We start from the raw sequence: 23,059 nt of genomic DNA, 5'->3' as shown, positions 1-23,059 counted from the left end.
GGGCGCTCGGGGACCGTCTGCAAAGAACCCTCGGCCGTAGGGGAAGCGCGCCCGGCTGGGCGAGGGCATCCCGGCTGGGAGCAGCACTCGTGTGGCGGCGGGAGCAGGGCAGGGACTGTCCCCTGTGCTGGGCCCTGGGCAGGCTGCAGCTCAGTGCTGGGCCCCTCACTCACTGCCACAGGGACACTGAGGGGCTGCAGCTCCAGGGCTGTGTCAGTGCTGGACCCTCACTCACTGCCACAGGGACACTGAGGGGCTGCAGCTCCAGGGCTGTGTCAGTGCTGAGCCCCTCACTCACTGCCACAGGGACACTGAGGGGCTGCAGCTCCAGGGCTGTGTCAGTGCTGGACCCTCACTCACTGCCACAGGGACACTGAGGGGCTGCAGCGTGGCCAGAGCCGGGCACAGAGCTGGGGAAGGGGCTGGAGCACAAGGGGCTGGGGAGGGGCTGAGGGAATGGGGGTGTTCAGCCTGGAGAAGAGGCTGAGGGGAGACAACAGCACTCTCTGACACTCCCTGGCATGAGGCTGCAGGGAGCTGGGCGTTGGGCTCTGCCTCCAAGTGATGAGTGACAGGACAAGAAGAAACAACCCCAAGTTTTCCCAGGGAAGGTTGAGGCTGGAGCTGAGGCAGAACTGTTTCCCTGAGAGGGGTGTGAGCCCTGTGCCAGGCTGCCCGGGGAGCTGGGGGAGTGCCCAGCCCTGGAGGGATCCCAAAGCCGTGGGGCTGAGGTGCTGAGGCTGTGGGTCAGCGCTGGGCTGTGCAGGGTGAGGGCAGCGCTGGGACTGCAGCAGCTTCAGGGGCTTCTCCAAACGAACTGTGCCCTGGGCGGCGATGGGGGTTACAGGGAAGCGGCATCTTCGCAGCCCGCGGCCGTGACGACGCCACAAAGTCCCGAAGCGAAGCGCGGATCCGGCGAGAACGGGCAGGTTTCGCCTCCCCTCGTTTTACTCCCCGCTCTGAGTTTCCCGACGCTCCCTGGCACGCGCCGGCCCGGCCGGAAGCGCCGGCGGGAAACATGTCCGCGGGCCGCCCGTTCCTGGCCTGCGCCTGCTTCCTCACCGACAACATCTTCGTGAGGCGCTGCGGGCTGCACGTGCGGTACCGGGACGAGCGGCAGCTGCGGCGCGACCACGGGCGGGTAACGGCGCGGCGGGAGCCCCCCGTGCGGCCGCGGCCGGGGCCGGGCGGGGGGTGACCGGCCGCCTGTGTTGCAGGCGCTGCGGGAGCGGGGCTGCAGGAGCGAGGAGCAGTTCAGAGCCGTGCTGCGGGAGGTGAGGCCCGGGAGCGGCACGGCTGGGGGCTTCATGAGCAGCGGCTGAACTGGAGCCAGCAGCGCGCCGGGTGGGCGAGGGCAGCCGGGCTGGGAGCGGCACAGGGCAGGGATTGTCCCCTGTGCTGGGCCCTGGGGAGGCCGCAGCTCCAGGGCTGTGTCAGTGTTGGACCCTCACTCACTGCCACAGGGACACTGAGGGGCTGCAGCTCCAGGGCTGTGTCAGTGCTGGACCCTCACTCACTGCCACAGGGACACTGAGGGGCTGCAGCTCCAGGGCTGTGTCAGTGCTGGACCCTCACTCACTGCCACAGGGACACTGAGGGGCTGCAGCGTGGCCAGAGCCGGGCACAGAGCTGGGGAAGGGGCTGGAGCACAAGGGTGCTGGGGAGGGGCTGAGGGAATGGGGGTGTTGAGCCTGGAGAAGGCTGAGGGGAGACAGCAGCACTCTCTGACACTCCCTGGCAGGAGGCTGCAGGGAGCTGGGGGTGATGGGCTTGGCAGGGTGAGGTCAGAGGTTGGACTCGAGGAGCTTAAAGGTCTTTTCTAACCAAACTGATTCTGTGATTTCCACGCACTCTGGGCCCCAGAGTTGACTGCAGATGCTAAAGGGAGCCAGGCAGAATCACTGAAGCCACAAGCCCTGAGGGAACTGGGTGAGAAGTTCCCCAGGGGCTCACACCTGACCCAGGGCTGGGTGCTGTCAGTGCTGTTTATTCTGGCAACACCCTGAAAGCAAATACAGTAATGCAACACGCCCTCCCAATGGCCTTTCCTGTCACTCCCCAACTGGTTTTAGTCAGCTGCCTGCCAGTGCTCTTCCAGTTTACCTTGTCCCCACTTTTGTCACTTAGTTGTAAATTACTTGAGAGGGGGTCACTCAGAGGTCCTGCAGAGTTCACTCTAGGTCTGTACAGGTCACTGCATGAACTCCCCTCAGGCTGCTCCTTAGGGAGGCATCTGTGTTTCTTTCCAGGCCAGGGACAGAGATCTGTCACACAACCAGCTCCAACTTCACCCCACACTAGGGGGACAGAGATTCTTTTAGGCCAAATTGGTGGCTGGCTGCTGACAGCACTAAATCACAGTTAGAATGAAAGCTTTGCTTTAGCAGGACGTCATGATTAGTGTAGCACGGGATTATTACAAGGGCCCAGGAGTTTCTACAAGCAGAACCCATGTAGCACAAGCAGCAGTGCAATACAGGATCTATGACACAACTGAAGGTACGAGCTAGGAAATCCTAACTTAGCATTCTTAATCCTGACTTAACTTTCTGATCACCTCTGCAGGGCAGGTCTTGCCATATCAATATAACCAGCTCACAAGTCATACTGAAAGAATACAAGTCACTCAAAGGAAGCAGAGAACGATTGGGGTGTCCCTGGCCATGGGGCAGGCCACAGCTCTCACTGCCCAGCAGCAATTCCAGTCCAAGTTCCTCACTGAGGGCTTGCAACTGCTTGATTTCACAGCCAGGACTCTGGGTGCTCACACTCCCCTGTTTGTGATGAGGGTGGCTGGGCAAGGGCAAGGTGTCTTTCCAAGGGCAACAAGGACAGGAGTAATTTCCCTGGTGCTCAAGAACCTTGAGGCTTGTAGGGAGGAGGAGGAGAAACCTGTTTGTTTCCTCTACTTGGTCCCCAGAGCCTGATAATGAGGGAAAGGGAATGACTATGTGACCTGTTTGGTCACAGACAATAGCTTCTTGCCTTGTGAAATGGCAAGAGCTCTGCCAATCAGAGTGCCAGGGGTTGGGAGCAGGGAGCAATGGGCACAAGCTCCTTCCTATTTTTCACTGAGAACTGTTACAAACTAGTCCCAGGAGAGGTTATTGAATAGGAAGAGCTGCCTGAATCAGCTGCTGCTACAGCTGATTAGCCCATCTCCACAACACTTAGCAGTAATCCCTTCTTGACAGATCCTGTCTCCCTCCCAGCAAACAGCTTTGTTTTGGACAATGCTTATAGTGTCAGAACATAAGACAGGCAAAGTGTACACTGGCAGCTCAGGAGGTGTCAGAATGCCTCAAAGAGCTGAAACCTCACAGCTCCACTTGACATGTCCATAGAAAGACTTCAGTCACTCTTTAAGCCATCTGTAATGAGAACATGTCTCAAATCCCTCTTGGGCATTTGGCTTTTCACATCTCTGCTGGACTTGTCCTGACTACAGAAAAGCAAAGGCACACACTCTGCCTCCCAGGGTGGTGGTTTCCTCCCAGAATAAGTGGTTTTAAACCAAGGAGCAAACTCCTGGAATCATTGCAGTTATCCCCTTTGATTTTCTAGCAGTAAGCTCTGTTGTTTGCTTTGGCAGATTGAGGCAGAGGTGCAGAGAAGGAAACAGTTGATCCCTCAGTCAGTGGAACGCAAAGGCATCATCTCCAGGTGCTACCAACGGAAACACCCCCAGGTGTACACTCTGCAGGTAGGCAGCGTGGCTGGGCTCTGTTCTGCACCCAAGGAGTTGCCTGAGAGTTCAGTTCAGTAGTTCTCTTCTCCTCTCCCCAGCTGGGTAACTACTACAGATGAGATTTACTCTGGGATGCTTTAGTCCCAAGCCCTGCCTGGCACGGTGCAGTTGCTCTGTTGTGCTGAGGCCATGACAGGATGCTAAGTCTCCTAGGAAAGGCTTTGCATTTACCTGTTAGGAATCCATAATGTAAGCCAGGCTCTTTCCTGAGAGTCATTCTAACCAGTTATACTTAGGAACCCACAAACCAGAGCAAGCAGCAACATGCCTAAAGCACCAAGGAACACCCCAGTGCCACTCTGCACCTGGGACGCTCAGCCTTGCTCCCCAGACTCCACATATTTTCCTGTGGCTGCCTGCAGGTGCACTTCCCTCTTGGGCTGTAAGAGACCCATGCAGGCTAATTGTGTTTCTCTGTATTTATCCTTCTTCCCTTGACACCAGGATTCCTTCCTGGCCCCAGCTTTCCTGGAAGTTGTGAGGTACTGCACGTCGCCGGGCGCTCACCTCCATGGGCTCCTGCGCTACCTCGAGTCCTTCTCAGGTACAGAGCACAACACAGCAGCCACAAAGACCTCCCTGTGTGACACTGCAGCCTCAGCCATGACAGCTGTTTTCCAGCCCTGTCTTTAGCAGCTCAGATTTGACACACAGCTGAGACAAACAGGATGTTATTTGCTGCCTAATGAGAGTCTCTGGAGAGGGAGTGTTGTGCAGCAGTTAGGCTCTGGATGAGATCCTGGTTTATGCTTTTCCAGCCTGCTGCTGTCTCAAAACCCTACAGCAGGGCTGTGGCTTTGTTTGTACCACAGGTTGTACCATGGTTAGCCTGGGGAGCTTGGCTTTCCCTCCCCAAGTGCTTTACCAGTTCAGACAATCCCTGTTGGGTTATTCTGAGATGAAGTAGTTTCAGTCTAGATTTCAGTCTCTTAAAGTCAGATCTGGGTTTTAAGCTTCCCTGGAGGCAACTGTGAAGCTCTCTCCCTACCATAAATGCTGTTAAAATGTGGAGGAGAAGCTGCAAAGGTGCCTTTTTTTCTCAAGATAAAAAGACAGACACAAATGTGTATGTGCAAGGCTCCTGGATTTGTCCAAGGCACAATTTTCAGCCAGCCAGCCTTTTCATGCTGTCCTTACCTCAGCTTCTGTATCCTCAGTACTCAGTTCCCCTTACACACACCTGCTCTTCCCAGAAAGGTGAGTGAATCTCACATGCACTAAATGACCTTGAGTCTCCAACCATTCCCCTGGCACCTCCAGCAGGCACTTAAATCAGTGCCAGCTCTCCCAGCTGGATAGAGAAACCTGGAAATGAGAAACCAATGTGAAAACCAACAACTAACCCAGAGCTGATCCTGGGGAAGGGTTCCAGGTCTTTGAGCAGCCTGAGCACAAGGTGAAGCACGTGGGTTCCCACTGACACCAGCACAGTGCAGCTTGACAGCAGGACAGCCAGGAATGCACTCCCTTGGCATTTGGCTGTCCCTCCCATCTCTTCACAGATAAGAGGATCTATCGACTCCCAGTGTTCACAGAAGAGTTCTGCCAAACCTTTGTGGATGAGCTGGAGAACTTTGAGCAGTCAGACATGCCTAAAGGCAGGCCCAACACCATGAATAACTATGGGGTGAGACTCACTAGCTCTTGTGCTTCTTTAGGGGGACTGTTCACAAGCAGGACTCTGGTTACCTCCTGGCTTCACACTCTTTTCCCTTCCAAAATGGGTGTGACTGGAGCTCTGAGCAGCTGCAGGTCCCTTTGAAGTGAAAAGGGATGAGAGAATGTGTGTTACACAGACAAAAGGACAGGGCAATGCAAGGAATCCCAGCATGGTGGGGGTGGGAAGGGCCCTGCAGAGCTCATCCAGCCCAAGCTCTTGCTAAAGCAGGTTCCCCTCGCTCAGGGGGCACAGGAACATGTCCAGGTGGGTTTGGGAACCTCCCAAGAAGGAGCCTCCACACCCTCCCTGGGCAGCCTGGGCCAGGGCTCCCTCACCTCAGCACCCAAGGAGTTTCTCCTCACATTCTAGTGGAACTTGCCTGTGCCTGTTTCCCCTTGTCCTGCCACTGGCCACCACAGAACACAGACTGAGCCCATCCTTTCGGTATTTATCAGCAATGGTAACAAGTGTTTCTAAGGAGAGGAGAAGGGAGTTGGTCTCTCAGAGCAAAGAGGATCTAAACAATCCACATTCAAATCCAGGAGTCCATTTCTGAAGTAACACTTCACTTTTGATCTTACTTTGCCTTTTCCCCATCACTTTCCACCTCTATCCTCCTCCTTTTGGCTGTAGCTGGAGCCTTTGCTCTCAAGGTCTTTACCTGAGCAAGCAGCAGTGTGACAGGGGGACAGCTCTGCAGCAGATACAGTGGGTCAGCTGTTCCCTTCTCCTCTGTATGCAACAGGTTTTGCTAAATGAGCTTGGGATGGACGAAACTTTCATCACCCCCCTGCGTGAGAAGTACCTGCAGCCCATAACAGCCCTGCTGTACCCTGACCTGGGAGGTGCTTCTCTGGACAGCCACAAAGCCTTTGTTGTCAAGTACTCCCTCCACCAAGATCTGGATCTGAGCTCTCACTATGACAATGCAGAAGTCACCTTAAACGTTTCCCTGGGGAAAGACTTCACAGAAGGCAACTTGTACTTTGGGGACTTCAGTCAGGTACTGAGCAGGTTCCCAGCCTGGACCCACATCCTCTTCCCACTAACCCCTCACCTCCCCACTTCAAAACACTATGTTCTGAGCAACAGCTGCTCACCTCTGGCAGTCAAACCAGCTCTGTCCCCCTTTTTAAAGTGCCTCAGTTATCCAGGAGCCTCTTCTTCTGCAGCAGTTCCCAATACTCAAGCTAATTACTGCCAGCTGGAAGAGAGGACAGAGGCAGCTGTCAGAGTAGAACCTGGAGTGAAACAAATTAGCCCAGAGACAGAGCAAGAGATAGGTGATTGATTTCAGCTGAGACTTAAACCTCAATCTCTAGTCCCTGTTTCCAGGGGACTCTCAGCAAAAGAAGGGTAAAAGCTCCCATGTACCATTGGAACAGGGCTTTGTTTTGATTGGAACATTCTTTAAATTCCCTCTGGAGCTGCCACTAAGAGTCTGTCTTGGACACAGTTGTGAGTTGCTGCCCAGCCACCCCCACAGTGGCTGCATTTCAGAGGTGCAGGGAGGCCCCTCCAGCTTGCTCACTCCCAGGGGGACAAGTGAAAATCGCAGCTATTGGAGACTCCCTGGAGTCATGCTGTACCCTCCTCCCTCTGTTCCAGGATCCCAGCCCTGTGCCACAGTACATTGAGGTCGAGCACGTGGGAGCTCAGGGGCTGCTCCACCGGGGAGGGCAGATCCACGGGGCCCTGCCCATCGCCTCTGGGGAGCGCTGGAACCTCGTCATTTGGATGAGATCGTCTGCCGTCCGCAACCAGCTCTGCCCCATGTGCCACAAGAAACCAGAGCTGCTGGAGGCAGAGGGCTTTGGGGATGGCTTCACACACCCCCTCCAAGATGATGTGCCTGAGACTGTGAATGTCTGTGCCTTGTGGTAACAACAGTAGGGCCTGGTTTCTCCAGAGCAGGTGCCTGAAGCTCCTTTCTGACCTCTCAGACTGCACCACTGGACCCTGATGGGTGCACAGGAGGAGCTGCCACCTTGGGAAGTGATGCAGACCCCGTGCTGCTGGGCTTAGGGAAGCCAGCTGCTCAGGGATGGAGAGCTGGAGGGCTAAGACTCAGCCTGAACACTTTTACTCACTGCAAAGGCTTTGTAGACAATTTCAAGTGCACAAGGAGAACCCCAAAGCTGTTTGGCCTCTGTGAAGTTGTGCCAAGAGCAGCATCTTGGGTCCTGCTGTAGAAAGGTACAATAAAGCCTTACACTTACCCATTTCTGTGCTGTCCACAAGCACTCCTGCCCTCTTCCAGGGGAAAGGGAAGAGGCTTTTTGTTGCTGAGTGACAGGGAATGTGTTCCAAGTGAGATCCAGGTGATTCAGAAGCAGCTGCTGGGGATGGCAGGGAATTACCATCACTAGAGGGTTACCCAAGCCAGGCTCAGGAAACTCAGGAGCAATTCAAAGAGAGCTGATCCCACAGAGGATCTCACAAGGCTTCCACAAGCTCTTCTGAGCAGAGATCTCCCTTTGAAAGACTCTGGGAACAAACAGCAAGGGGGTTTTAGAGACAAAGCCTTGGGAGCCACCTGCAACACGGCAAAACCTTCCAGAGCAAGGCAAGAGCCTACATTCAACTCCTTTGCTTTAGTTACAGGAATGAGGGAAAACACAGAAGAACTTTGTCACTCTGGGTGCTGCCAGTGGCCTCGGGATCCCCTGGGGAAGGTCAGTGCTTTCCCTGTCTCGCTGCAATCACAGCTTCCCCATCGATAAAGCTAATTAAAGCCAGATGTCTTTTGATTGGGTGGCTGCTGGGGAAGGTTAATGCTGTATACTTGGCTGCACTCGCGCTGCTGCCATTTCCCTTCCCTCACGCAGCTGCAGCGGGCTCGGCATCCCCCGCCCTGGCAAAGGCCGAGGTGAGGCAGCGCAGAGATGCCGAGTGAGCCCTGGCGGCGGCTCCGCGGCGCCTGGCCGGGGACGCCGTGAGCCCTGCCCCGAGCAGCGGCCCGCCGGCGAACGCCGCTGTCTCCGGGAGCCCAGCTCATCCCGGGAAGCAAAGCGGCTCAACCCCAGCGCAACGCGGATCTCCGAGCCTTCGCTTCCATCGGCAGAAACCCCTCCCGGCGCTTCCCCCCGCGCCTGAACCGAGCCCGGCCCCGGAACCCCGGCGCGGGGCAGCGCTGCCGCCCGGCCCCCGGAAGCGCGGCGGGGCCGGGGCAGCCAGCGCCGAGCGGTGAGGCCGAGCGGTGAGTCCGCCCGGCCGCCCCGGGGCCGCTGCGCCGGGACCGCGCCGGGAGCCGCGGAGCGCCCGGCCCCGGTGAGTCCGCCCTGGGGCCGCTGTGCCGGGACGCGCCGGGGGGTGTTGGCGGGGCTGAGGCGGGGGTGGGGCCGGGCGCTTAAAGGGCCGGCGCGGCGGGCTCTGCGGTGAGGCGGCTGCGGGAACGGCCGGCAGGCAGCGGGGCGCCCGCCGCGGGCCCGGCCCAGGGAGGGTGGGCGAGGAAGGCGAGAGCCCGCGGCTGCGGCACTGCCGGGACGGGCTGGGGGCTCGTTCCTCGCTGTGGCTCCGCTGGCCGGGACGCGCTGTCGGCACCGGTTGTGTCAAAGCACAGAACCGTGGCGTTGTTCGGCTGGAAAAGCCCTTGAAGCTGCTGCAGTCCCAGCCCTGCCCTCACCCTGCCCAGCCCAGCACTGACCCACAGCCTCAGCACCTCAGCTCCACGGCTTTGGGATCCCTCCAGGGCTGGGCACTGCCCCAGCTCCCTGGGCAGCCTGGCACAGGGGCTGATGCCCCTCTCAGGGAAACAGTTCTGCCTCAGCTCCAGCCTCAACCTTCCCTGGGGCAACTGCAGCCCGTTTCTTCTTGTCATGTCACTCATCACTTGGGAGCAGAGAGTCTCCGCAGCTCACTGCAGCCTCCTGCCAGGGAGTGTCAGAGAGTGCTGCTGTCTGCCCTCAGCCTCCTCTTCTCCAGGCTCAACACCCCCATTCCCTCAGCCCCTCCCCAGCCCCTTGTGCTCCAGCCCCTTCCCCAGCTCAGTGCCCGGCTCTGGCCACGCTGCAGCCCCTCAGTGTCCCTGTGGCAGTGAGTGAGGGGCTCAGCACTGACACAGCCCTGGAGCTGCAGCCCCTCAGTGTCCCTGTGGCAGTGAGTGAGGGGCTCAGCACTGACACAGCCCTGGAGCTGCAGCCTCCGCAGGGCCCAGCACAGGGGACAATCCCTGCCCTGCTCCTGCTGCCACACTGTATCTGACACAAGCCAGGATGCCCTTGGCCACCTGGGCACGCTGCTGGCTCCTGTTCAGCTGCTGTTGATGAACCCCCCCCAGGCCCTTTCCCTCTGGGCAGTTCCCAGCCCCTCTGCCCCAGCCTGCAGCATTGCCTGGGGTTGGTGTGGCCCAAGTGCAGGACCTGTCCCTTGGCCTCGTTAACCCTCATCCCATTGCCCTCAGCCCATTGAGCAGCCTCTCCAGATCCCTGTGCAGAGCCTTCCTGCCCTCAAGCATTCTCTTGGCTGTGCCTGGATGTGGTGATGAATATATAACCCACTGGGGTTTGCAGGCAAAGCTGTGCCCCACGGCCCCAGGGCTGAGCCTCAGCAGCCACAGGCCAGGGCTGGGAGCTGTGAGGCCAGAGCAGCCACAGGCAGATGCTGCCAGAGCGTGCTGGATGCTGCAGCCACAGTCAGCGGAAGGAATCGTCTGAGCCGAGCACGGAGTCAATCAGCCCATTATTTAAACAGCCAGGAGCAGAGGAGTCAAGGAGAGGAATGAATATTTAATACTCCAATTTGCTTTTAGAAAACAGCTTATGCTCTGAGCTGGGTCCCTGTCCATCAGCCAACCTGCAGCCACAGGCCAGGGAGGATGGAGGCTCTCACTGGTTTAAAAAACAAACTGGGTCAGTCCTTTGGGGTGCAGCTCAGCGAGAGCAGCGGGGAGCAGGGAGGGAGTTTAACACAGCAGATCTTGCAGGTTGGGTTTCAGGTGTGTGGGGCTGCTGGCTGTGGTCTCCCCTGAGGCCCTGCTGTAACCCCTCCCTGCAGGGGCTGAGGCGCGATGGCCCACAGCCGGTCACGGAAGCGATCACGGAGCAGGAGCAAAAGCAGTTCCCGGAGCAGACAGGAGAGGAAGGAGAAGAAAAGGAGGAAAAGCAGCAAGGACTCACACCAGGGCAGCAGCTCTCCTCTGCAGGAGCGAACCTCTGGGTGTCACAGCCACAAGTGGAGCTCTGTGGGAGGTAGGGAAGTGGGGAAAGGCCCCCGACCCCGCGCTGCCACCACATCTTCCTGGGGCAGGTGCATGGAGGGGGCCCAGTGGGAGAAGAGGGTCCCTGCTTTCGGCTAAATCCATGTCTGTCTCCTTGCTGGGCCTATTTCAGTCCCGTTCTGACCGCTGTGGAGCTCTACAGCACCTCCATGTGCTGGTCTAGCAGTGTGACACTACACACTGTGATGTGTTAAAGGTGTCGGTGCAGGGGGTATTTGCCCTGGAGTCTGAGGGATTTGCTGTTAAGGCAAGAAAGAAACCAGGCTGGGAGGGGGTTACCCAGCATCCCCAGAGCTGCTCACTCAACCTCTTACATATTGCAGGAAAGAAGAAGGAAAGAAAGGAAAAAAAGAAGAGGAAGGCAAGTACCTCTTCCTCTGAGACATCATCCAGCACCTCCTCCTCATCTTCCTCTTCCTCCAGCTCCTCTTCTGCTGATTCCAGTGACAGTGACTCCAAAACAAAGAAGAGTCGACACAGCAAAAAAAAGCAAAGGAAACAGAGAGAGAAAAAGAAGAAGAAAATAAAGAAGAAAGCAAAAAAGAAGTCAAAGGAAAGGGGTAAGGAGGAGAAAGCCAAGGGAGAAGTGGTGCCTGGCCCCTCGCTGGAGCAGTGGCAGAAGGAGTCACTGGTGGACTCAGGACCAGGTAAGGATGGTGCTTCCCTTCCTGGCCCCCCAGGAGGTGTGTGTACAGGGACAGCTGTAACACCCCAGCAAAGCTGGGTCTGGCTTGGAGAGGTGAAGTGGCCCTTTCTTTGTGTGGTTCCTCACCAAACCCCGAGTACTGCAGGGAAAGCAGCGCAGCTGGTGTCTGCTCAGTTCAGGAGTGGGGCCGTGCCCCCCGGGCAGGGACTGACCCAGGAGCACAGCTCTGACCCAGGAGCACAGCTCTGACCAACTGCTGCCTTCCCCAGTTTTGACAGATGAACAGAAATCCCGAATCCAGGCCATGAAGCCCATGACGAAGGAGGAATGGGACGCGAGGCAGAGCGTCATAAGGAGAGTCGTGGATCCAGAGACAGGGAGAACCAGGTATGAGCCCTGGGGAGGAGGGAGGTGGGGTGGCCATCACCATCCCTGCTGTGTGGGTTGGAGTCCTGGAGGATGCCCATCCACAGCACTGCAGGGCTGCACTTGGGTCCCCTTCAGCAGCAAAGGCCTGAGCTGATCCCTCACAGATCCCTCCCATCAGACCTGGTGTAACTTGCCTGGGAAGGGACATGTTTAGCCCCAAGTTACTGAGCTGTGCTGGGGCTCCATGAAGGGCACAGGGCTGTGTCCCAGCCAGGAGCTGTGGGATGCAGACACCAGGGCACCCTGCTGCTGGAGGCAGGAGGTTTGTCCTTTGTGCTATGAAGAGTTCAGCTCGTCCCTGTTAAATGGGACTCTGCAACTGGGGCAGGACAGGAACCAGAGAGGTGACTGACACCTACCTCCTCACCCCACTGATTCACCCACTTGCCCTTCAGCTCCAAAGCACTCATCCCTGGCTAGCACCTGGGTGCAAGGGAGGGGGTGTCCCTTGTGCTTACAGACAGCAAGCAAAGCAAAGCTCCTTTAGCTGCCAAACAGAAATGCCCCAGTTTTTAATCAACTGCATCTTCTCAGCAAGCAGAAAACATCCTGCTGAAGAGAATTGGGTATGACAAGTCCAGTCTTAAAATAGAAGGCAGCCTGCAGGGCTTGGGGAGGTGGGGAGCAAAGGTCAGTTCCCTCCAAGGCATGTAATGAAGACAATTAAATTCCTGTTCACGTTTGGAGGTGTGAGCTGCCTCTGACACTGCTTGGAATTTGCTCAGCAAGATGCTCCTGGGGCTGGCTGCCTTTCAGGCCCAAAGTGGCTCCTTTTTCTGAATGCAGTTTCCTGGGAGAGCCAGGACCAGGCCCAAACCCTGTGTGAAAAAACAAAGAGGTTTTGCAGGGGTTGAGGCCACTGCTCTTGGGGTGGCAGAAGATGCTTTCATTGTGTTTTCTCCTGCTGTGTGTGTGACCAGCCCTGCAGACAGCTGACTGAGCCCACAGTCCAAGGCAGGGCTGGCTGCCCATGCAGGGAGACACTGACCTCTCCTTGCTGTGGTGTGGTGTTGACACTGATCCCACAAAAGCAATGGGAAAAGCCTGCTGTGCTCTTTAAGCTTGATTCAGCCAAAAAAACCCCATAATAATCACATAATGCACCTGATCCTGGGCACGTGCCACTGTGAGGGAGCTGGTGGCCATGTGCCTGGGCTGGGCACAGCAGCAGCCCACAGGCTGAGCGCCTTTTGGGGCTGGCAGGAACTTGCTGGTACCCCTCACAGCTCATGGCCCTGTGCTTGGCTTCCAGGCTTATCAAAGGAGATGGAGAAGTACTAGAAGAGATTGTCAGCAAGGAGAGACACAAGGAGATTAACAAGGTGAGGGGGAACCGCCCCCAGCATGAGCTGATGGTGGGTGGAGAGGTGCTGTCTCACCTCCCTGGGGACCCGGCTGACTCTAGCAGGGCAACCTGAGCCCTGGCAGCTCTGCAGCGACCCCCATGGGTGGGTGCTGGTGGCCCTTCCTCCTGTGCTGTGAGTGCCTGTGTCTCTCCCTGTGCAGCAAGCCACCCGAGGGGACGGGCTGGCCTTCCAGGTGAGGACGGGGATGCTGCAGTGAGCGCCCACAGCAGCCCCTGCGCTGGCCCATGCGGACGGCACCGCGCCAGGACGCTCCCCAGGGGCACTTCCAGCTGCTCTGTAAGTTACTGACTGGGGAGGACAGAGACTTTAATGGATCATCTGCCAGCAAACAGCTTCTCCCCTCCCTCTCCTGACTGGGGCCATAATGCACTTAAACCTGCTTGCCTTGATACTCCTTTTGAGGCCAGAGCAGCTCAGCAGCACCCAAGGGACAAGCTCGGTGGTGCTGAGCGCCTCAAGGTGCTGCAGCCCCTCAGCTCTTGGCTTTGGTGGGCAGGAGCCAACACTGCAGCCAGGACAGGCCACGTGCTGGGGCTGCAAAATACCCAGCTGGCTGCTGTTTCTTCCCTTCACAGGTTCCTTGCTGGAGCTGCAGGCCCCAGGCTCAGCCAGGGCTGCAGCCTCACAGGCCCTTCACACTCACCCACGCTGCTCAGAGAGGAGCAGCCGTGCTGCTGCGTGGCTCTGCTCAGGAGGCAGCTCTCCTCTGTGCCCCCTCTGCTGTGCTCAGGGCCTCCACTCAGCCCTTCTGCAGCTTCATCTCTCTGGGGGAGCACCGACCTGGCTTTGCAGAGTGGGGCTTGGCTTTGCTGTCCCTGCATGCCACTCCTGTCCCTTCCCCTCAGCCCAGGCCCCGGGGCAGGGCTGGGGCTCTGGGTTTCTTGATGGGCTGTGAAGCAAAGTCCACACATCTACAAACTGTAAGGCAAAAGAATAAAAGGACAAACAGGTTAAAGGATAAGTGGGTCCTGCAGTTGTGGAGGGTCTCCACGCTCTGTCCATCGCTGTAACCCCATTAAACTGGCCCCCGCTCACCTCTTTGGGTTTCATGACTTTTGTTTCTAGTGTCTCCCCCCCCAAAAACAGGCAGACAGAGGAGAGCCTTCCCATTCTTTAATCTGTGTAACTCACAATGATACTGTAACACAAAGCACACCCAGGCATTGGAACGATGCACTAACAGCAAGGAGGAGAAGGAAGTTGTACAGGTTTGTCACACACAGGCGAGGTCCGGGGGCCGCCCGGTGCCTCCCTCCCTCCCTGGGGTGGGTCCCACACCCCCTCCTACCACAGAGCCATTTGCTGTAAATAAAATACAACTGACATCGTTGGAATATAAAATTGGGACAGTCAACAGGCAGAGAGGGGGCTGAGGAGAGTGAGGACCGTAAGGCTTCTAGAACTAAGAGGAAATGCAGCAGACGGTGGCGATACCTGAAGAAGGGGCTGCTGCAGCAAGCACTGCCGCTGCTGGCGGGGCGGGACGGGGGGCAGCCTTTGGCTAAGGGCTGCTCTCAGCTCGTGGATCCCACACGCTGCTCATGTCTTTTTGGTATCAGAGTTTTGCCTCATCTGACTGATCTGGCAAAGGCAGGAAAAAAACCCAACCAACCCCAGCGCCGGGCGGGAGGGAGCGCACGGGCTCCTCTCGTGAAAAGGCTTGAAGGGGACGGCGTCGGGTAGAAAGTCTGGCCCCGAGAGTGCTGTAAATACAAAAAGCTGCTCGCTGTAAAAAAATCTGGAGCTCCAGAGCAGAGTTTGATTCCCATGGAAAGGAGTTTTTGAAGAAAGCCAAAGGCCGAGGCAGCGTGTGCAGCGCTGGGCTGCGCTTGTGCTCGTGTGTGAGAGCGCGACGGGGGCTGCGGGGGACCAAGGACCGCGACGCTTCATACCCTTCCCTTCCAAAGCAACCACCTTCTTTGTACCAAAAGAGAAAGGATGAAGGTCTGTGAGCTGACAGTGCCCCTTTAGGATGGATGGAACATACATTCATCTTTTATCCCCCTCAACTGCGTCCAAAGAGGTGGAAAGGCATCGGGTCACATGCATTGCTCTCCAAACGGCTCGGAACAAACATCATAAACACAGAGTTCAACTATTGCTATTGTTGTGTGAGTGAGCGAGTGGCACGTGGCTCTCTGCTTGGGATAGCTGAGTGCCAGACGGGGGCGGCTGAGGAGAGATGGATGCACGCTGGGATGGACTGAACCTGACTGGCTTTAGTTCCTGGTAACTCCCTCCCCCCCTCACCTGGTATTATTGCAGCAAATTAAAGGTCCTGCTCTACGATTGCTTCTCCTTGTCGGATCTGTACAATGGCAACAGATGGGGGGGGCCAGGGAAAGGACCCCGGGCGACGTTCAAGAAGCTCAAACAAAGGATGAGGACGGAGGTGCAATGATTGTCAGTCTAAAGGGGTCGGGAGCTGTTCAGAACACGCAGTGATGGAGAGGTGAGTAGAATATTGCACTTCTGCATTGACAGTTACATTAAACTTGGTCCATAAAAGAATTGCTTTGTACATAATGCCTGAAACAAAAAGCTACATTTTTAAATATTAATAAACCCTGAAGGTTCCAGTCCCTCCAGACATTATATATATGGTTTTAACCCTCCCTCTACATAAATAAATAACTTTCAGTTTTATATACCCACATCTTATGTTGCACATTTACATTCTCCTGTTTTACACTATCTACACGTACGAGACCGTGAGCGTCCCGTCGGCGCTGGGCAACGTGCACGTCACACCTTGCTTGTGGAAAGCTGCACTTTGCCAAGGCCATATCCAAAACCTGCAAGGCATTGTGTCGTGCTGTGGTTTCTGGTGCCGTCAGGGATGGGGCTGTGGCTCGGCTTCCTGCTGGGATGGCAGCTGTCGGGTACAACGTTGGACGCACAAAAAGCTGAGGACGGTTCAGCTTTGTTTCTGTGAACCCAGCGAGCTCTGGTGGTACATCCCGAGAGAGCTGAGTGGGCAGAAAGGGAAGTCTTGGTAACAAAGAGTCATCAGATTCATTCTGTAATTGAGTAATTACCAAAGACAAGTGGTTGAACGGTTCTGCAGTCAGGCTGCAAGACGTGGGAGACGCGCCGGGCAGCGGGTGGGCGGCTGGCTTTGGCTGCTCCACCAGCAGCTCTGCACCGGCCCTTCTCTGCCTCCGCTTCGACCCTCCAGCTCCATCTGCCTTGGATGTGTGAGGAGTCCGGATTTGCCTCCCGTGGCCCAGAGCAGCGTTCACAGTGCTGGGTGATCCCAGTGCGGCCGTCCTGCGCTTCAGGTTCAAACAGGTAAGAAAACAAAGCAGCCAGTCTAAAAAAATTCCCTTGTTATAAAGAAGATCCTTGAAGTAGAAAGTGTTACAAAGACAGGAAGGTGTGTGTGTGGGGGAAAGCTGGGTTCCACGGAGAAGGGCAGCTCCCTAGGAGTATAAAAGCTCCACGTGAAGAGGCCAAACGGGCTCCACGAAGGGAATTTCCCTCCACCCCGGGAGGGAGGGACCCAGGCCCTTTGCCTGACCAGGGCCAGGACTGAGGGGCTTTTTGGCAAGCCCTCTCTCCAGGCACTGTTCTCTGCTGCTGCAGAGTGCCCGAGCTCCTGTTCCTGTGCCGTGTGTCACGCCGGGGGTGCCAGCAGCAGCAGCCAGTGCCCAGCCCTGCGCCAGCACCTCTGCCACATGCCCAGCCCCGGCAGCACACGAACCCTCAGCTCAGGCACATCCACTGAGAAACACACCAGGAAAATTTAAGATATGGCCTTTTTTGAAGGTTGCCTGACCTCGTTGGCACACTTCCTTCCAGTCTCCTTACTGCTGGAAAAACTTCTGCAGAGATCTTATGTCCTTTTTGTTACCTATGTACATATCTATACGTGTGTATGCGTATCTGTGTATATATACACACACACAGCCTGGCTTAGCAGTAGTTCATTGTCATGCACTACAAACAGTTGGGTGTAGCTACATGAGATGGTAACAGGTTTCCATTCTAAAAATCATCAGTGCAAAAAAAAAACACAATGAGGTTTTAACAGTTCAGTAACTACAGGTCAAAGAAGCGAGTCTGGTTCCCTCTGAAAGCTGCTACTGAACTCGCAGAGAACCTGGGAAGAAGAAAATGTCTCGGAGGTGGGTGTTGAGAGAGTCAGACCCTGCATTTGGATGAGAATTGCAATGCAATCTGGCTGCTGAGTGCCTTCAGCTGCTTCCAAATACACGGTGGGTGCTTTTGGAGAGAATATATAGCGAGGGTATTTGGAGATTTCAAGCAGCAAATCAAGTGTCTGAGGTTTGTAACAGCTCAAACAACATCGCTCCTGTTCCTCCTTTAATGGGTCAATCCCATCGGCTTCTAAAAGGTCTCTTTAAAAAATAACAGTAGGAAGAAGAACCACCCCACTTCCTTGGGTGTGAATGTGCCCCAGGACGTTCTGCCCCTGCCAACGGCATCCGTAACAGCTCGATGCTTTGCCACTGCACGGACTCCTTGCCGAAGTGGCCGAACTTGAAGCTCTTTGTACAGGTAAAGCTTCTGCTCGCTCTGCCTGGCACGGCCCACGCAATAAATCCCTCACCTGGGGAAACAGCCAGCTCAAACCCACCCTGTGCCAGCAGCGGCTGAGCACCTCAGCCTGACTCCTGGGACAGCCCAGAGCAAGTTCCCTCAGCCTCATCCCCTGTTCCTGCGGCGCTGGCGGCACTCGGTCACGCAATGGCTAAACGAGGCGAGGAGGCACATATTTACAGTCACTAAACCTGGATAAGAGAAGGAGGCAGGAAAGAGCACAATCTTGACCTGGAGACTTTTCTCCCCCCCCCCCCGGTTTCCAGCTGTTCCTTGAGCTCGTGCTGCGTGAACCTGCTGCTCCCGCTGCCAGGCCTGTGCCTTCGCGTGGGAACCGTCCCGTCCCGTGATGTTAGTAGAGTAGCACCATATTTACCCTTCCAGCCCCTTACCGCCGGCCTCCTCCCTCTTTCCTTCTGTCTTCTCCTCCGGTGGCTGCAGCTGACGGTCGCTGGCTCTTACCCCAGCTACTTCTGCCCCAGGAGGCCGGACTCCAGGCGCGAGGCCGCGCTCCGGCCCCAGCAGCCCGTGGCGATGCTCATGCTCCTTTGGCTGCGTTCCCTGTCCCTCTCCTTGTCGCCGTCGGACTGGCTCTGGGTGCGCTCGGGGCGGTGGCTGGAGCTGGGGGCCGAAGGCTGAGAGGAGATGGTCCTCAGGAGGTGGTTCCTCTTGCGCAGGAAGTCGGTCTGGCTGGGCAGCCCGAAGCTGCCCTTGCGCAGCGCCATGCGCGTGGTGTTCTTGGCGGGCCGGGCGCGGTGGTTGTACTCCAGCTGGGCCAGGTGGGCTGCGTAGCCCTCCGTGATGAACTGCCAGGCGACAGGGACAAGGGCAGCAGTTACAGCGATGGGACACGCTGCCCAGTTGTGTGAGGAGTAACAAAGCCGAGGGACAGGACCTGCGCTTGGGCCACACCAACCCCAGGCAATGCTGCAGGCTGGGGCAGAGGGGCTGGGAGCTGCCCAGAGGGAAAGGGCCTGGGGGGGGTTCATCAACAGCAGCTGAACAGGAGCCAGCAGCGTGCCCAGGTGGCCAAGGGCATCCTGGCTTGTGTCAGCTACAGTGTGGCAGCAGGAGCAGGGCAGGGATTGTCCCCTGTGCTGGGCCCTGCGGAGGCTGCAGCTCCAGGGCTGTGCTCAGGGCTGAGCCCCTCACTCACTGCCACAGGGACACTGAGGGGCTGCAGCATGGCCAGAGCCGGGCACAGAGCTGGGGAAGGGGCTGGAGCACAAAGGGCTGGGGAGGGGCTGAGGGAATGGGGGTGTTGAGCCTGGAGAAGAGGCTGAGGGGAGACAGCAGCACTCTCTGACACTCCCTCACAGGAGGCTGCAGTGAGCTGGGGGTGATGGGTTTGGCAGGGTAAAGTCAGTAGAGGAGCTTAAAGGTCTTTTTCACCCAAAATGATTCTGTGATTCCCTCATCACCCCAGCAGCCAAAGGCCTTTGCTGTAGCAGCTTCTCTGAGGTGATGTACATGACACAACCACTCGGATGTGATGAGTCCCGGTACGTGGGGCAGTTCCTGCCCTCTTGGCAAACACTATCTCAGTCACCAGTCCCAAGATGACTAAATTGCCATCACTCTCCCATGGGAGTCCCCCAGCAGCACCTCCAGGGCTCAGACAAGCCAGCTCCTACCTGACACTGGCTCTGCAGCTTCTTGGTGGGTCGGCCAACGATGTAGATGTGTGTGGGCGGGAGGCTGATGGAGCTGTACACAGAGATGTCCTTAGTGGATCCGTATGCTGCGTGGATCCTCATGTGGAGCTGTGGGGAGGGAAAGCAACACCTTCTCAGAACATAATGGACACCCTCTGCTGCTCAACAGCAGGGCTTCTGGGGATTTTTGGGTTTAAAAATAGCATTTGTGGGAATTTTGGGTCAATAACTTCTGTGGGTTCCGAGCTGGATCACACACTGCTGTGCAAAGGGCTAATTAACAGAGCTGGGCATGTCCACGGGCCAGAACAAGAGGAGTAACAGCAACATGAACACAGATCTCTGCTTGCTGATCCCACAGCCTTTCCTTGAGCTCTGCAGGGGGGAGGGACTTCACTGCCTACTCAGCACTGGGGGAGAGGAGAGGTTAGCAACCCTCCCCCCCCAGTACAGGAACCATCAGCTATTCAAGTGCTCAGGATACTGGCAATTCCTTCACTTGCCAGACACAGAACACCTTGTTTTACATGGAGCTTTTCTGAGGCTCTGTGCTGAGTGATGTTAAGACCTCCCTGGAGTCACACACTTGGGAAGATGCTCTGTAGAGCCTCCCATCAAGGCTGTGTGGTGCAAGGCCATTTCTACAGCAGCCCCACGCCCTCCCACGTGTCCCATCCTGCTGGTTACACCATGGGCAGCCTGAACGCCACCAAACAGGTGAAAAGAAGCGTGCTGTGTGGGCAAGGGAGGCACTGCTGCCTCTGTTTCATTAGGTATTTGGAAGGAGCAGTGATGAAATGGAGCAGTGCAGAGCAGAGATGACAGTTACACAGCGTAGACACTTTTGTAGAGCAATAAAAGGACGGGAATAAAATGAACAGATTAATCTTGCACTGCGGGTTACATCTCTGCCAAGAGCCTGGTGCTGACAGGGGCAATTGGCCGGGGAGCAGCCTCAGCCCACGCTAGGATCCCTCCTCCTGCAGACTCAGCCTTACATCTGTGATGAGGGACTTGAGGAAGTTGGCCTTGTGGCGCAGCGGGTCGTGCACCAGCCCGTCGCAGAAGGAGACAATGCCGTGGGGGAAGTTGTGCTGTGCTAACCACGCCACCACCCTCTGCTTCTGCATGTCAGGGCGGCCCGTCACGTAGATGATGAGGTAGCCGAGGTCTTGCCAGTGCCTAAGACGGGAAAGCCACGAAGTCAATGGATTGCAGGGCTGGAGCAACACCAGGGTGAAAGGATCAGGGGGTCCCCCAGGCTCTGGCACTGACCTGACCACGTCGACGGCCCCGGCACGGACTTTGGGGTCACTGCCCATGATGGACACACTGGCTGCGAAGGAGCCGTCGATGCTGAACACCACGAACTCCGTCCCCTTGGGCAGGACTGTGATGTAGCTGTCAGCATATGTGTGGTCACCCCTGAAAGGGAGGCAGGTGTTTATAAGCAGAGGCATTCGGTGTCCTGCAGCGTGCCACAAGCCCAAAGCAGCACTCCATGGCATTGCCACTCAGTTACAGCAGTGACAGGCCTCTGTGTTCGAGTAGGGGTGGAAGCCTTAGTGGCAGCAACTCAATAAAGGAAAAAAACACTGCTGGGTTCACCACGGAGAAGATGCTCCCTCCTTCCCTCTCCAGAGCTCAACACCAGCAGTTGGAGCGGAGCTGGAGCCCCTGGGCTGTGAATTATCACAGTTCTGTCCATCAAGGACAAGTGTTTGGTCTTTATAGAATCACAGAACAGTGGGGGTTGGAAGGGACCTCTAGAGCTCACCCAGCCCAAGCCCCTGCTAAAGCAGCTTCCCCTCAATCAGGGGGCACAGGAATGTGTCCAGGCAGGTTTGGAAACCTCCTGAGAAGGAGACTCCACAACTTCTTTGGTATTTGTAAGTGTTGACAAGATCCCTCCTCAGTCTCACAGCCTGTCCTCAAAAGCAATATGCTCCAGTCCCCTGATCATCTGGGTGGCCCTGTGCTGGCCTCTCTGCAGCAGTTCCCTGTCCCTCTTCAGCTGGGGAGCCCAGAGCTGGACACAGCACTCTAAAATGAGCCCAGTTGTGCAGTTTTGCAGGTGACAGCGAGGCCACAGGTCTCTGGTACAGGCCTGTTCCTGCAAAGGGAGCTCAATTAACCACGCTGCTGCTGATGCAGGGCTCAGAAATGTGGATCTTCCCTTACAGCTGTAGAGCAGAAATGGCTTTGTCCCTGTGGCTGGGAAGCCAGGCTCTGAACCCACCCAACAAGCAGAGCTGCTCTGCAAGGAGGGACCATATTTTACAGTCATCAAATTCCTCTTTTGTTCCTCTTGCAAACTCTTCCACAGAAAGGGTTGTTAAGAACTCAAACAGGCTGCCCAGGGAGCTGGGGAGTGCCCAGCCCTGGAGGGATCCCAGAGCCGTGGAGCTGAGGTGCTGAGGGCTGTGGGTTAGTGGTGGGTTGGGCAGGGTGAGGGGAGGGCTGGGACTGCAGGAGCTTCAAAGGGCTTTTCCAACTGCAGTGATTCTGTGACAAGCCCTGACAGCTCAGGGGACCTCACCTGACCACCATCTTGACAGGGTACACGCCAATGCCCAGGCGCCGGTGCTCGGGGATGACGTAGGAGATCCGGCCGCTGCTGTTGCTGATCTCTGTGTCAAAGTAAACCCACTCTCCTGATGGTGGCTGGGTCATGATGTGAATGTCCACCTGGCAGGACAGCAAGGCTGGGTCAACAACAGCAGGGCAGATACAGAGGGGTAGAAGAGGCCAAGCGTGGGGACCTTCCAGCCACAGCCCTGTGATGGCAGCAGGGCTGGGTCCTGTGTCCACTCTCTGCACTTCACAGATCAGAGCTGGGAAGTGCCCACACATCAGGGATGCTGGAATGAAACCCAGCCTGGCTGGTGAAGCCCTGGTAGGAGGCACCACACAAGCCTGAGCAGGGGAATGTGGACAAGAAGGAAAGGTAGCAAACGCTGTCAGGGACCAAGGGAGCACCCACCAGCCCCAGCTGTCCCTGAGCCCCCCCCCACTTTTCAGCACATGGTGCCTGACCCCCGCAGCAACCACTGTACCTTTTCTCCTGTGAGTGTGACCATGTCTAAGGGACCATACATGAACCTTCCAGTTAAGGTCTGAGGCCCATCCTCATTAGCAATGGTGTCATTTATCCTGTGGTTGGCTGTGACGTTCTGCAGGGGTCAGGGGGGAAAGGGAAGGAAAAAGGAAAGAAGAAAGTTTGCAGCAATGGACAGTCCAGAGGGAAACACCAAACCTAACCCAACAAATTGGAGTGTGGGTTTCTCTGTGTCATTCCCCCCACCCCACTCCAGCCACAGCTCTCAGCTGAAGAGAAGAATCTGCCTCTCACCCATGGGGTGGGTTTGTACGTGGCTGAAGAGCCCATTTCAGTGGCAGTTTGTATGTGCAGTTCTGACACTGCCTATTAACTCTTACACTTGGGATTTAAGAGGCAATATAAACAGCTGCCAGAGAAATTTGCTGACACTGTTTCAGCTCCAGCAGACAATTGCACTCTTTCAGGAACCAGAGACAGTTCCTGGGAGTGAAAGGCACGCTCTGAGCAGAGAACTTGCATTACTGGACTTTGAAAGACATTCAGTCCCTTTCCCTGAGCCACAGCCAACACTTTCTGTGTTTTCCATGGAGGAGACCTTGCTGGTACAGATAGAATCACAGAATCATTTTGGTTGGAAAAGTCCTTGAAGCTGCTGGAGTCCCAGTCCTCCCCTCACACTGCCAAGCCCAGCACTGACCCACGGCCCTCAGCA

At 56.5% G+C, this 23,059-nt stretch overlaps 3 protein-coding genes across 13 annotated transcripts in view; 2 read left to right on the top strand and 1 right to left on the bottom strand.

Annotated features, from left to right (window-relative positions):
- Positions 1–1,004: 1,004 nt before the first annotated feature.
- On the top strand, positions 1,005–8,114 carry OGFOD2 (2-oxoglutarate and iron dependent oxygenase domain containing 2). 3 transcript variants are annotated; one of them, XR_009819898.1, is made up of 8 exons: positions 1,005–1,141; positions 1,218–1,274; positions 3,593–3,703; positions 4,193–4,292; positions 5,251–5,375; positions 6,154–6,411; positions 7,017–7,604; positions 8,007–8,114. XR_009819898.1 is itself a non-coding variant. In XM_062009887.1 (7 exons), the coding sequence occupies exons 1-7, from the start codon at positions 1,019–1,021 to the stop codon at positions 7,290–7,292; spliced, it is 1,050 nt and encodes a 349-aa protein (XP_061865871.1). In that variant the 5' UTR covers positions 1,005–1,018; the 3' UTR covers positions 7,293–7,643. The 3 variants fall into 3 exon arrangements, 2 of the variants coding, with proteins under 2 accessions (XP_061865871.1, XP_061865872.1); XM_062009887.1 differs by lacking the exon at positions 8,007–8,114 and having other exon boundaries at positions 7,017–7,643; XM_062009888.1 differs by lacking the exons at positions 1,005–1,141; positions 3,593–3,703; positions 4,193–4,292; positions 8,007–8,114 and having other exon boundaries at positions 1,232–1,274; positions 7,017–7,642.
- A 465-nt stretch (positions 8,115–8,579) lies between these two features.
- Positions 8,580–15,729, top strand: ARL6IP4 (ADP ribosylation factor like GTPase 6 interacting protein 4). Of its 5 annotated transcripts, none has more exons than XR_009819878.1 (7): positions 8,580–8,678; positions 10,404–10,597; positions 10,950–11,273; positions 11,542–11,659; positions 12,954–13,023; positions 13,208–13,344; positions 14,628–15,729. XR_009819878.1 is itself a non-coding variant. In XM_062009552.1 (6 exons), exons 2-6 carry the CDS (start codon positions 10,417–10,419, stop codon positions 13,262–13,264), a joined length of 750 nt encoding a protein of 249 aa, XP_061865536.1. In that variant the 5' UTR covers positions 8,580–8,678; positions 10,404–10,416; the 3' UTR covers positions 13,265–14,102. The 5 variants fall into 5 exon arrangements, 3 of the variants coding, with proteins under 3 accessions (XP_061865536.1, XP_061865538.1, XP_061865537.1); XR_009819877.1 differs by lacking the exon at positions 14,628–15,729 and adding an exon at positions 13,644–14,102; XM_062009552.1 differs by lacking the exon at positions 14,628–15,729 and having other exon boundaries at positions 13,208–14,102.
- The window catches only part of PITPNM2 (phosphatidylinositol transfer protein membrane associated 2), a 137,010-nt gene continuing 128,123 nt past the window's right edge, over positions 14,173–23,059 (bottom strand). For 4 of the 5 annotated variants that reach the window (XM_062009551.1, XM_062009547.1, XM_062009549.1 and 1 more), the window contains 6 exons: positions 22,343–22,459; positions 21,826–21,974; positions 20,562–20,711; positions 20,285–20,468; positions 19,266–19,394; positions 14,173–18,437 (listed from right to left, as the gene is read on the bottom strand). In XM_062009551.1, coding sequence (XP_061865535.1) covers positions 18,099–18,437; positions 19,266–19,394; positions 20,285–20,468; positions 20,562–20,711; positions 21,826–21,974; positions 22,343–22,459 — 1,068 coding nt within the window. In that variant the 3' untranslated portion in view covers positions 14,173–18,098. Of the gene's footprint in view, positions 18,438–19,265; positions 19,395–20,284; positions 20,469–20,561; positions 20,712–21,825; positions 21,975–22,342; positions 22,460–23,059 lie in introns of those variants that run through there. The other variant, XM_062009550.1, reaches the window with a different exon arrangement.

Source organism: Colius striatus, chromosome 17 (assembly GCF_028858725.1).
Source record: "Colius striatus isolate bColStr4 chromosome 17, bColStr4.1.hap1, whole genome shotgun sequence".
NCBI lineage: Eukaryota > Metazoa > Chordata > Aves > Coliiformes > Coliidae > Colius > Colius striatus.
Note: the sequence above shows the minus strand (reverse complement) of the source record. Positions and strands in the feature narration are given on the sequence as shown.